The sequence below is a fragment of the Trachemys scripta genome, chromosome 3 (genome assembly GCF_013100865.1).
Source record: "Trachemys scripta elegans isolate TJP31775 chromosome 3, CAS_Tse_1.0, whole genome shotgun sequence".
Lineage (NCBI taxonomy): Eukaryota > Metazoa > Chordata > Testudines > Emydidae > Trachemys > Trachemys scripta.
In genome coordinates, this window is record NC_048300.1 from 51,133,195 (window position 1) to 51,144,482 (window position 11,288).

General features: G+C 45.0%; 1 protein-coding gene across 1 annotated transcript in view; it reads right to left on the reverse strand.

The window, feature by feature from the left end:
- The window catches only part of ACBD3 (acyl-CoA binding domain containing 3), a 37,739-nt gene extending 26,672 nt beyond the window's left edge, over positions 1–11,067 (reverse strand). Inside the window, exon 1 of the mRNA XM_034764703.1 lies at positions 10,740–11,067. Coding sequence (XP_034620594.1) covers positions 10,740–11,013 — 274 coding nt within the window. The 5' untranslated portion in view covers positions 11,014–11,067. The remainder of the gene's footprint in view (positions 1–10,739) is intronic.
- Positions 11,068–11,288: the final 221 nt, after the last annotated feature.

The window sequence follows — 11,288 nt, forward strand, 5'->3', positions numbered from 1 at the left end:
CCCCCCCCCCACCCATGTTCCAGCCTCTTCCCGGAGCGGGGCAGGGCAGGCAGGGAGCATACCCTGCCCCCGGTGCATGTCAGGCCGGGGCCCTCTAGGTAAACACCGAGGGAGGGCGGGGGCTGCAAGGGGCTCGCGGGCCGCGTGTTTGAGACCCCTGACCTAGGAGAACCACTCCAAGGATGGCAGAAGGATATGGTCATCTTTGTCTACCCCTGAACTCGACAGAGACCCAACAACTACTCAGACCACTCAAACGCCAGACCTAGTGACTTTCAGTCACTAACAACTTAGACTTGACTTAACTGATGTTTAAGTAGTAAAAGCTCTGTGTAACTGGCCGTTACCAATCCCCCAGCCATCCAACCCTCCATACAGCTTTTCTTTATTGTGTTAGCATCTTGATTAAGTGATAACACCCCAGAGATCCACTGAACACTCAATGAGTTGTCCATTGAGACAACTCTTCAAACAGGTTAGTCTCTAGGCTAAAGTTAAAGCCAGGCCTATTAACAATGCACATAACACTGTTTAATATTAGTCTGCAAGTATGACATAACCAAGAGAGAGCTTCAACCATTCAAATGAGCTAGAAATGGAAAGCAGTTGAAGATGCAACACACACACAGAAACAACGGTCTCCCTTATAATCACAGAAAATTTAATTTACTGTTTCCTTATTGTCAAGTAGTATATCTAAAATGGAATATATGCTGGCAAATTAAGACTCAAGAAAGAATGCAATGAAATATGCTTAAGAAAGGAGTATTAGTGTATTGTTTATATATAGCTAAATATCGTGACTGACCATTGCTTTTCATTTTATAACATTAAATATTGAAAATTCTTAACCAAGAAACATTGCACAGTATACTCATAACACTCCCTCTCAGGCTTCTATTCAATTACTGCATCTATTCTAAGGGAAGGAGTCCCATGGGACACAGTTAATTCTGAGTTGTTAGAACCGCCTCAAAAATATGTTTTTCATTTGGTATTTTTTGGAAGTGACAAACCAGAATATTACAAGAATGACTTAAAACCTAATTACTGTCTAATCTATGTACAGTTATTAGCACTCACCCTTCCAGAATATGTTCATGAGGCAAGAAAAGCAGAAAAAAATCTCAGTTACGGAAAGTTACTCAAGCAAGTCCTTCGCTCAGAGGTTATCATCAAGGCCGAGCACCATTCCAATTACTGTATTTTCTGGCGTATAAGACTACTTTTTAACCCAGGAAAATCTTCTCAAAAGTCGGGGGTCGTCTTATACGCCGGGTGTCGTCTTATAGGGCGGGTGCTGAAACTTCCGAGCTGGACTGGAGAATCTGCGGTCGCCGCATATGGTGGGGGGAACTCAAAAACGGCCGCGGCCGCATCCCCACCCGATGACGAGGTGAGGGGGCGCCTCACCGGGAAGGTGTAAGTGAAGGGCGGAGCAAGCTGCAGGCGTCCGGGACGCCCGGGGTATGGAAAAAAGAGAGCGGCGCTGTGCCCAGAAAAACACGCCTCTTTCACCCGTCTGGCCCGCCCTTGTATCCTATTACCGTACCTCCTTCTCTGCCTCTCAGATCTCGCTCCTGAGGACTGCAGTGAAGCGGCGCAGGCGCGCATGTGTGAGATCTGAGAGGCAGAGAAGGAGGTAATAGGATACAAGGGCGGGCCAGACGGGTGAAAGAGGCGTGTTTGCACTACCGCTCTGATAGTCTTGGAGACAGGGAGGGCTGGGCAGGCAGGGAGAGCTGACCAATCCAAGCAGGCTTTGTATACAACAACCAGCCAATCACGGCAAGCGATGTACCTTACCGGCGATTGGCTGGTTGTTGTATACTGGGTACCACATACAGTACAGCACCAGTATCTGTACCTGTTCATACAGTATAGCACCAGTACATACAGTACAGTATACAAATGTCCAACAGTCAAAACCCCATCATGGCTCCACCAGCAAGAAGAAAGAAATATGAAGCCAGTTTCAAACTTAAAGTTGTAAACTTTGCCATGGAACATAATAACTGCGCTGCTGCAAGACAATATGGAGTAACAGAAAAGATGGTTCGGGACTGGAAAGCAAATGAAAAAGCATTAAAGAGTATGCCAAGGGGTAAGTGTGCATTAAGAAGAGGCACTCCACATTGGCCAGAACTCGAAAAACATGTAGCAGACATGGTGAATGAGCATCGCCAAAACGGTTATGTAGTGACATGAAATAAAATACGTTTGTTTGCACTTCAGTGGGCCAAATCTAACCCAGATCACAGCAACAGATTTAAGGCCACTGTATCCTGGTGTACTAGATTCATGGGAAGGCATAATATGGTACTGAGGCAAAAGATGAAAATTGCCCCAAAATTACCTGCAGATCTTGATAGCAAAGTAAATAGTTTCCATCGATACGTAATACAACAGTGCACTAAAGATGGCTATGCGTTAAGTAGTATTGGAAATATGGATGAAACTCCAATGAATTTTGATATGGTTGGAAATAAAACTGTCCATCAAAAAGGTGAAAAAACAATTTTAATTAAAACAGGACATGAGAAGTCCAGTTTTACAGTGGTACTAGGATGCACAGCTGATGGCGCCAAACTGAGACCAATGATTATTTTTAAAAAGAAAAACAATGCCGAAATTCAAGTTCCCTGTTGGTTGTTTTGTACATGTGAATGAAAAAGGCTGGATGGATGAAGAAGGGGTAAAGCTATGGCTTGATAATGTATGGAGCAGGCGACCAGGTGGACTTATTCAAAAATGTAGTCTACTGGTGTGGGATATGTTCAGGGCTCATTTAACTCCCAGCACCAAGCAAATGCTTGCAAGACTAAACACAGATGCGGCAGTTATTCCTGCAGGATTGACATTGTTGGTACAGCCACTGGATGTGTGCCTAAACAAGCCATTTAAAGATCGCATTCAAGAACAGTAGAATGAATGGATGGTTAGCGGCGAAAAGTCATTCACAAAAGGAGGAAACATGCGTGCTCCACAGTTGGATGTTTTGTGCAAGTTTGTCATAAAAGCCTGGAATGATATTGATGCAGAAACAGTAATCAAGTCTTTCAAGAAGTGTGGCATATCAAATTCATTAGATGGTACGGAGGACGACTACTTGTGGCAAGATGAAGAGGAAGCCGAAGCTGAGACCACACCATCTGATACGGAATTCGATCCATACGATGACTGCCTTACAAATGTATCACAAGATGTCACTGATGTACTTATGATATCAGATGACGAACAGTAGGATTTTGAAGGCTTTTAAAGGGAAACTGTCACGCCAGCAAAACCTGTAAAAATACCATAGCTTGCAGTTATGATGGGCGTTGCTAACTCGCCAGGGACTTGCCCGGCACTTGCTCTCTCTCTCTTGTTTGTTATCTTCCTCCTATCATCATCAGTTCCAGTTTGGTTGACAGCTTAGAAAACAAACAGCATGGCAGCTCCCATGGGTTTACTGTCTTATCCTTCCTTTCAGCTTTAGAGTGAATTAGGAAAAGTTTAATCCACTTGCACTGTTTTATGTTTACATGTTTGATGACAAACAGCCTTATGTTTATAAGTGACAGTTTTCCTGCTAAGTACCTGCATGTCATAAGCATTTGAATTAAAATTACCATATTGAAATCAAATCTGATGTTTTTTTAATTTTTTTTTTGGTGTGCGTTGGAAGAGGGGTAGTCTTATACGGCGAGTATATCCCAAACTCTATATTTTAACTGGAAAAGTTGGGGGTCGTCTTATATGCCCAGTCGTCTTATACGCCGGAAAATACGGTACCTTATATACTCGTTCATAAGCCAAATTTTTTTTAGTAAAAAAGGGAAGCATCAGAGAAGGGGGTCGGCTTATGAACGGGAACAGAGGGGGGGGACACAGACCCTCCCCCCAAGAGAGGGGACAAGGAGAGGCAGCACAGCCAACAGACCCAGAAGGGAAGAGGCGGGGCCAGAGTCTCTCCGCTTCTGGCCACACTGCTCTCCCCCCAGTCTCTGAAGCAGCTGCAGCTCTGGGGCTGGCAGGCTGCCGCCGTGCTGCCAGGCCCTGCCTGCTGGAGCAGGCTGCCGTCAGGCCAGAGATATTCTCCCCTGGCCCGCCCCAGCTAAGGTGGGAAGGGATGGGATGGGGAGAGTGTGGAGTCCCAGGCTAGGGGTGGGGTCATGTGGGGGGTGGTCACAGGGGTTACTCCCCTGACCCCCAGCTTCTCTCTCCCCCCTCAAAAAAATTTCCCACCAGTTGCTGTCCCGGCCCATCAGGGTAAGCAGCTAGTGTGCCGGGACACTTTGTTTACTTAGGTTTACCTCCGTGCCTGCGGACGTTAGAGGTAAACAAACCAGCAGCTTATCCTGATGACCCAGGAGCCAAAGCTTGCCGACCCCTGAATTACAGGGTCGGCTTAATGAATGGGTCATAAAAAAAATTTCATTTTTACTTATCCATCTTGGGGGGGTCGGCTTATAAACGAACCGGCTTATGATCAAGTATATACGGTACATCTGTAGATCTCTAGAGCAGATAACACTTTTCAAATTCCAGAGAACAAGAATGTACCCACAAAACTCACTGGCGGGACAATTCAGCCATTTCTAGTAACCAATTGCTATATGCCAAGCAACAGAAGAGATCAGGTCATGTTTCCTGTCCTGAAGCCTGTGTGTGTGTCTGAAGATAGAGATAGAACTTCTTTAGCATGATTCGAGGGGGAATAGACAGCTGTGGTCAGATGACATTAAGAAACAGATTTGGGTCACGTCTACATCACGGTTGCTGCAACTGTGCTGCTGCAGCACCCATGGTGAAGGTGCTTCCTACAGTGGCGGAAGGGATTTCTCATACCCAAGCAATGTAGCTAGGTGATCAAATTTTTAAGTGCAGACCAGGCCTTAGGATATCACTGTAGCTTCCTGATAGTAAAATGAGTATTGTTTCTTTATGCATAGATGGTGCTGCACAGCTGATCATTTCCAGAAAGATAAGAAATCTCTTCCTCGCAGACTGGTGTATACTGAAGGTTGGGGGGAAAAGATGGACATTTCAGGCAGAGAGATTTCCATCCCATAAGGCCAAGTCTACATTAGAAGGGTTTGCTGGTACAGTTACACTGGCAAACCTCCTAGCATGTGTATAGCTTACACTGGCAAAGAAGAACTTTTGTCTTTTGCTGATATAGTTTATATCAGTGGTTCCCAAACTTTTTTCCACCAAGGTCCTCTTTGGCACCTAAATATCCTGGATCCCTTTCATTTCCTAAAACAACATGAAATTTCTGTATATTAGCTAGGTTTATTATGACACACATGCACAAGCGCACACACAGTTGAGTTTACTAGTCTCAGGATTCCCTGGGCTCAGTTCCCATATCCACCATAGAGTCCTGAAACCCTACTTCACTTGATCTGTATTTCTGGTTCCCCTAAATGGGTTATTACTTTCTTATCTTGTAGAAGTGTTGAGTCTTGACATCTGTGGCAGAAAGTAATTCTAAGCCCTCAAAGGAGGGTGAGGGGGTGTAATATCCTGAATGGGCAAGGGCGGTACTACTGGAATGCTCCCACCACTCATGCCCGGTCCATGAGAGGTCATGCTAGGCGCAGGATGCCATTTTGAGAATAAAATGGCATCCTCCATATAACAAAAGTGCCAGAATGCCAAAATGTTCTGGCCCTGGTTCAAAGTACAGACCCCCACATAACAACAATGGATCAGCAGAGATCCAGGGATCCCACTTTGGGAACCAATGGCTTACAGGAGTTCAGTGAGTGAAATAAGCTACACCGGCAGAAGCATTTTCATGCTAGTGTAACGGAACAGAGGTGTCTCAAAATTCTCACACTCCTAACTGACATTGCTATACTGACAAAAGTTTTGAGTGGAGACCTGGCCTAAGAATATGGAATATTCCCTAACACTGGAGTAATTTTGAAGTAGATTGGACAAAGCAGTAGAATATACAGTAGTATAGCAGGGAACAATTTTGCCAGTAACAGGGGAGATGGAAAAAGGATTAATTATATCTAGTCCATCTCTAATGTCTCTCTTTGGTAAAGAGTAAACAAAATTGCCTTTAATATTTTAATCCTTACCACTCTTAATTTAATTACATACTATCACATCACAAATAAAGGTGGAGTTTTTTGATCTATATACACAGACAACAATGAAAAATCTTGGCAATCATGGTGATAAGATGTTACCTAATTGGTACACCTGCATTACAGCAGGGAGCTATAGTTCCCACTCAGACAGTAAGGTCTAGTCTACATTACAGACCTATATTGGTATAACTTCATTGCTTAGGGATCTGAAAAATCCACACCCCCAAATGACTTAGTTATACCGACCTAACCCATCATCAACATGGCTACCACCTTTCGGGGAGTTGGATTAACTATGCCAACAGGAAAGCTCTCTCCCATCAGCTTAGAGCATCTTCATTAAAGTGCTACAGCAGCGCAGCTGCATCAGTTGCAGCTTTTTAACTGGCCTAATACACTAGCTCTGATCAAGCGAATGCTCTAAAACCAGCAGTCTGATCATGGTAATATGGGCGGCCACCTGAGTACAATCTTGTCTGAGACCTTAGGTATGTACTGAGGTGGCTAGTCAAACTGCCACCACCCATTCTGCTGTGACCGATTTGCTATTTTTAGCAAACTACCATGATCAGTGCTAGCACAAGTACGTCAGCCTGAGCTGGGAATTACACCTTCCAGTTGCAGTGCAGATGTACCCTAAAGTTTTTTGATCAAAATTAAATTTTATGGAAAGAAGACTCAAAGACTGCAAGGTTAGCTAGTCATGTACCAGACACACATTCAGGAGCCACACTTGGATAAGTAATTTCCTATTCTCTAGGGTTGCTTATTCTTTGGCCTCCTGTGGCAGCTTCCCTGGTATTCCAACTTATGCCCTCTCCATACCAATATCCATATCAGTGCCATCAAGAGAAGCAATTCATGACACAAAGTTGCCCTTACCTGCTTTGTGTTGGGTGGGTGAACAGTGAGCATCGTGGGCTGCGACGTTTTATCATCAAGTCTTCAGAGAGGGATAGAAGATTTTTTCCCTAAGAGTTCAGCGTTCATGAAAACTGCTAGAACAGCAGCCAAAGTCTTCTCTAAATCAACATAATATAGCTTTTGTACAGGGATCACAAGCAACACAGCCTTCCTAACATTAGCCTTCCAGCATGCCTCAATTCTGACCTGGAGGAACAGCTTGTGCATTCACTCGTTAGCCTCTTTTCTGAGACTACCAATAAATGGTGCCAATGTGAAAATGTGTTTTACGATGTGGATACCTAAGCCATTGGGAATGGAACCGAGACCAATTCATTTCAAACATTCCATAGTCATCATCCTATTTCATATCTGAATCATTGACCTGAACATGAGTCTCTGTAGCCAAGTACTAATACGCTAGATTACAATGTTCAGACTGCTACATTATGGTGAATGTTTTGCAAAGGGAAAAAAAGGAGTAGTAATGATTGGAAGGGAATATTTGGACTCAGAATGAAAATCATCAGGGATTGGGGGAGGAGAAGGGGAACCTCAGGTCATGAAGTTCATCCCTATGCCTAGACAGAGGTGGTTCTCTAGACTTTTTGTTTTGGTTTTTTAAAGAAAAACAAAATCCCATACTACAGATTAAACAATGAATGCTGGTTGAAAATAATACATGACTTTAGATTGAACCAAGTTTATCCCTCACAAAATTAAGCTTTTATAAACCTAAGGCCAACAGGAACTTTTAACAGTTCCAACACTGCAGCACAAGAAACCAGACAGTAACTAAACACAAAAATGATACTAGATTAATTAATTTTCCATTGTCCAAACTGAGAAATGTACACAGTACTTAACAGCATAAATAAGTGTTTTTTTCTGAGAGAAATCACTTTTAAGACAGTAGGCCATTAGTAGTAACACACAGGGTGGATAAAAAGTAAAGTTTTTTGTTATTTAAATTATAGTGTTTTTCCTCTAAATAAACCTGTTTAAAATGAAATCCAAATGTAATGCAAACTCTGTTAAAGCATAAATTTATTATAATCTCTTAAAACATTTAAATACAAAAATAAATATGCCGAATCCAAGAGCCTCTATCAAAAACTGACTTAAATGCTGCTTTTCTATACAAAAAAAAGAATCAGGTGGGGGGGGGGGAGAGAATCTAATTTTTGAGGTGAAGCTTTATAAATATGGCACAATAGGTTATGTACTGTATTAAGGGCTTGTTATGTTTAATAAAATACATTTTAAATGCTGTTGTGTGTGTTGAATTAAATTGCAGTTACCATTCTAATGCAGCTTGACACAAATCATGAGCCAAATGTTAATTATCTAGTAAATCATCTTTCACCATTTTCTAACATACTAAAATGTACAATTAATAAGAATGTGAAAATACTGAACTATATAATTGCTTAAATGTATATATTTATAGTGTACCATCCTAGGTAGCAAAAGATGCATCAAATCTAGCGCAAAAGTTCTATTTAGCTATAACCATTAAAGCATGTTGATTTACCTTTCTTCAAAAAATAACTGAAGCACAAGTGGAAAAGTTGACAAATAGTTTTAAATTGATGCATTCCACTTAGTGATTTAAACGTAAGCTTGTTCACAATGTATGATTTTATAGTATGTCTTTTAAATAGCCTGGGGAAATGCAGAGTAATAAAACCATAGTCAAGAATGAAAGGCAAAGATAAGGTACCTTCCACACAAGTTTCAAAGTACTTTAAAAAGTGCAAGAACCCTGTTAAGTATTATACCCATTTTAACAGGTGGAAACAAGGCAGAGATTACATGACTTGTCCCATACGACACAGAGTGACAGTGACAGACTCAGGAACAGAACCCAGGAGCCTTGATTCCCAATTCATGCAAATTTACCATTAGATAAAAATAGTCTGCCTCTCATATTTATAAGAATTAAGGAAATGACTCTACTTGTTATTGTTTTAATAAGAAAACGAAAAACACTGCAGAACTACATCTCCTTCCCCAGGTCATACTGAGGGTATGTCTACACTTACAACACTACAGCAGTACAGCTGCAGCAGTGCTTCAGTTCAGCAAACACTACCAACACTGACAGGAGGGGTTCACCCCTGGCTGCAGGTATCTAGCACTATCTACACCTGGGGTTAGGTCAGCATAGCTACAAATCTGGGGGTTAGATTTTTCACATCCTGAGAGACCTAGTAAACTGATGTAAATCCCTAGTGTAGACCAGCCCTAAGACAATGCAATGCCCAGAACACAGGCCCCTAGAAGAGATGCATGGGCATCAGAAATAAAGCTCCAGGATGAAGACTGTGTTCAACAACTTAATTCCTTTAGCACAATGGAACTTGTACAATAAAGTTAAAGCTTATGTGTGCAGAAGACAGAGCTTTCTTAGGGGCTAGCCTGAAACCGTGAACTCACACAGGAACTAAGGACCTCCACAAACTTCACCACCACCCGTTCTATGTGCAAGGAGTACTTCTTTGACCTTGCCTTCTCTAACATATACTAACATTTTATTAAAAACCACAAAACAAAATGCTCTACTCCACACACCTCCCCCCAGGGAAAGGATGAAAGAACAAACATGTGACAGATGTTTGTGACACTGCTTAATGCACTACTGGAAGGCATTCAGATACTATGGTAATGCGCACGGTATAAAGAACCTGTGCAGAATGACATTCTTCCCCAAGACAGAACCTCTGCCCTTGGGAGCAATAAAGAGGGCAACAGGGATCTCATCTGCCTCCTCCAGAGGGACAAAGAGTCCCCCAGTACTTACCCAAGAAGATAACTGTGTAGCATAGCCATACTTTATTTCCTGGGACAATGTTCACAGGGCTCCCAGAGTAGAGAGCCTTTGAGTTAACACCCCAGTTCATAGCCCTCAGAGCAATTGTTTGGCTGTCTGCAAACTCAAGCAGTCATGATTGAGATGCTCAGTCCACATTTTCAAGGTTCTCTTTGCATCATGCAGGTGAGAAACCAAGTTAAAACTTAAATTCCAATACATCACCCCTAGAAGCTGGAGCCCTAAACATGAGACAGTAGTGCCTGTTGTCTTAACCCAGTACTGCTTCTGCCCCTAATATACAGAGAAATTTGCTGCTACGATTTCATTTTAAACATGAAACAGTAAAAAAAAAAAAAAGCCTCTGAATTTTAGAACTGTTTGAAATCATCAAGTACATTACTATAGCCTAACCTCTTTCCTTCTCTAGTGTTATAATATTTACAGTGGTAACCTGGGGTGGGAGGAATGGGGTTTACAAAGCAACACTCACAGATGCTATTACCGGTCATTTTCTGCCCAGCCCTGTAAGCTGCCGCCCGCCCCCCACGAGCGCGCACTGGGCTCCTCGCTGTCTCCGTGCCCCACCGGCCCGGCCCCGGTCCGCACCAGAAGGGCCGCGACCTTCACCGCCCTGGGGCCGGGTGCTGAGTAGGGATCATCTGTGGTCTGGGCTAAGTTGTGAGCAAAGGCTCCGAGTCCGAGACAAGCTGCGGCCGCGGCTCCGCCCGCACCAACAGGACCCGGCCGGCGCCTGCTCGGGGGCTTCAGAGCACGAGGGGACGCGGAGCGAGTTCGTTCGCCGCTCCCGGGGCGGGGGAGGGGCAAACCCGGGGAGGCGGCGGGGCTTGGGGGCAGCCCGGGCACTCGGGGGGGGGCGGGCCGGGGGCGGGGGCCCCAGAGGCGCTGGGGGGGGGGGCGGGGTCAGTCACCTTTGAAGAAGCGCAGGGCCAGGCCGTACAGCTCCTCCAGGCCGAACCCCCAGCGCTGCTCCGGGCTCAGCGCCGCTGCCTCCTCCGCGTCCCCTCCGGCCTCCTCCGGGAGCCCGGGGCCCGGCCGGCTCCACCCCGCCGCGTTCCCCGCCCGGGGATCCGGCTGCCCCGGCCGGGCGTCCCCAGGCCGCTCCTCGGAGTCGGGGCTCAGGGTCAGCCCGTCTATGGAGACCTCGAGCCGCTCCGAGCTTAGCGCCGCCACCACCGCCGCCATCCTCCCTCAGCCTCCGGCTCGGCTCGGCTGGGGCGGGGCGGCCACGTCCCGACTTCCGGTCCCCTCCGACCCGGAACTTCCGGCACCAGCGCGCAGCCCCCCGTGCCCCGCCCCCGCTCCCTGGGCAGTGGCGGTTGTAGATGTTTACAACAGTGGGAGGAGTTTGAGGCCGATCATGTTTCGTCTCAGCTTTCAAACGTTCTCTGAGCTCTGTCACCGCCTCAGTGACTGTTCTGCCTTTGAACTGTACAGCTGTGCGCTCGCTCTTCTTGAAC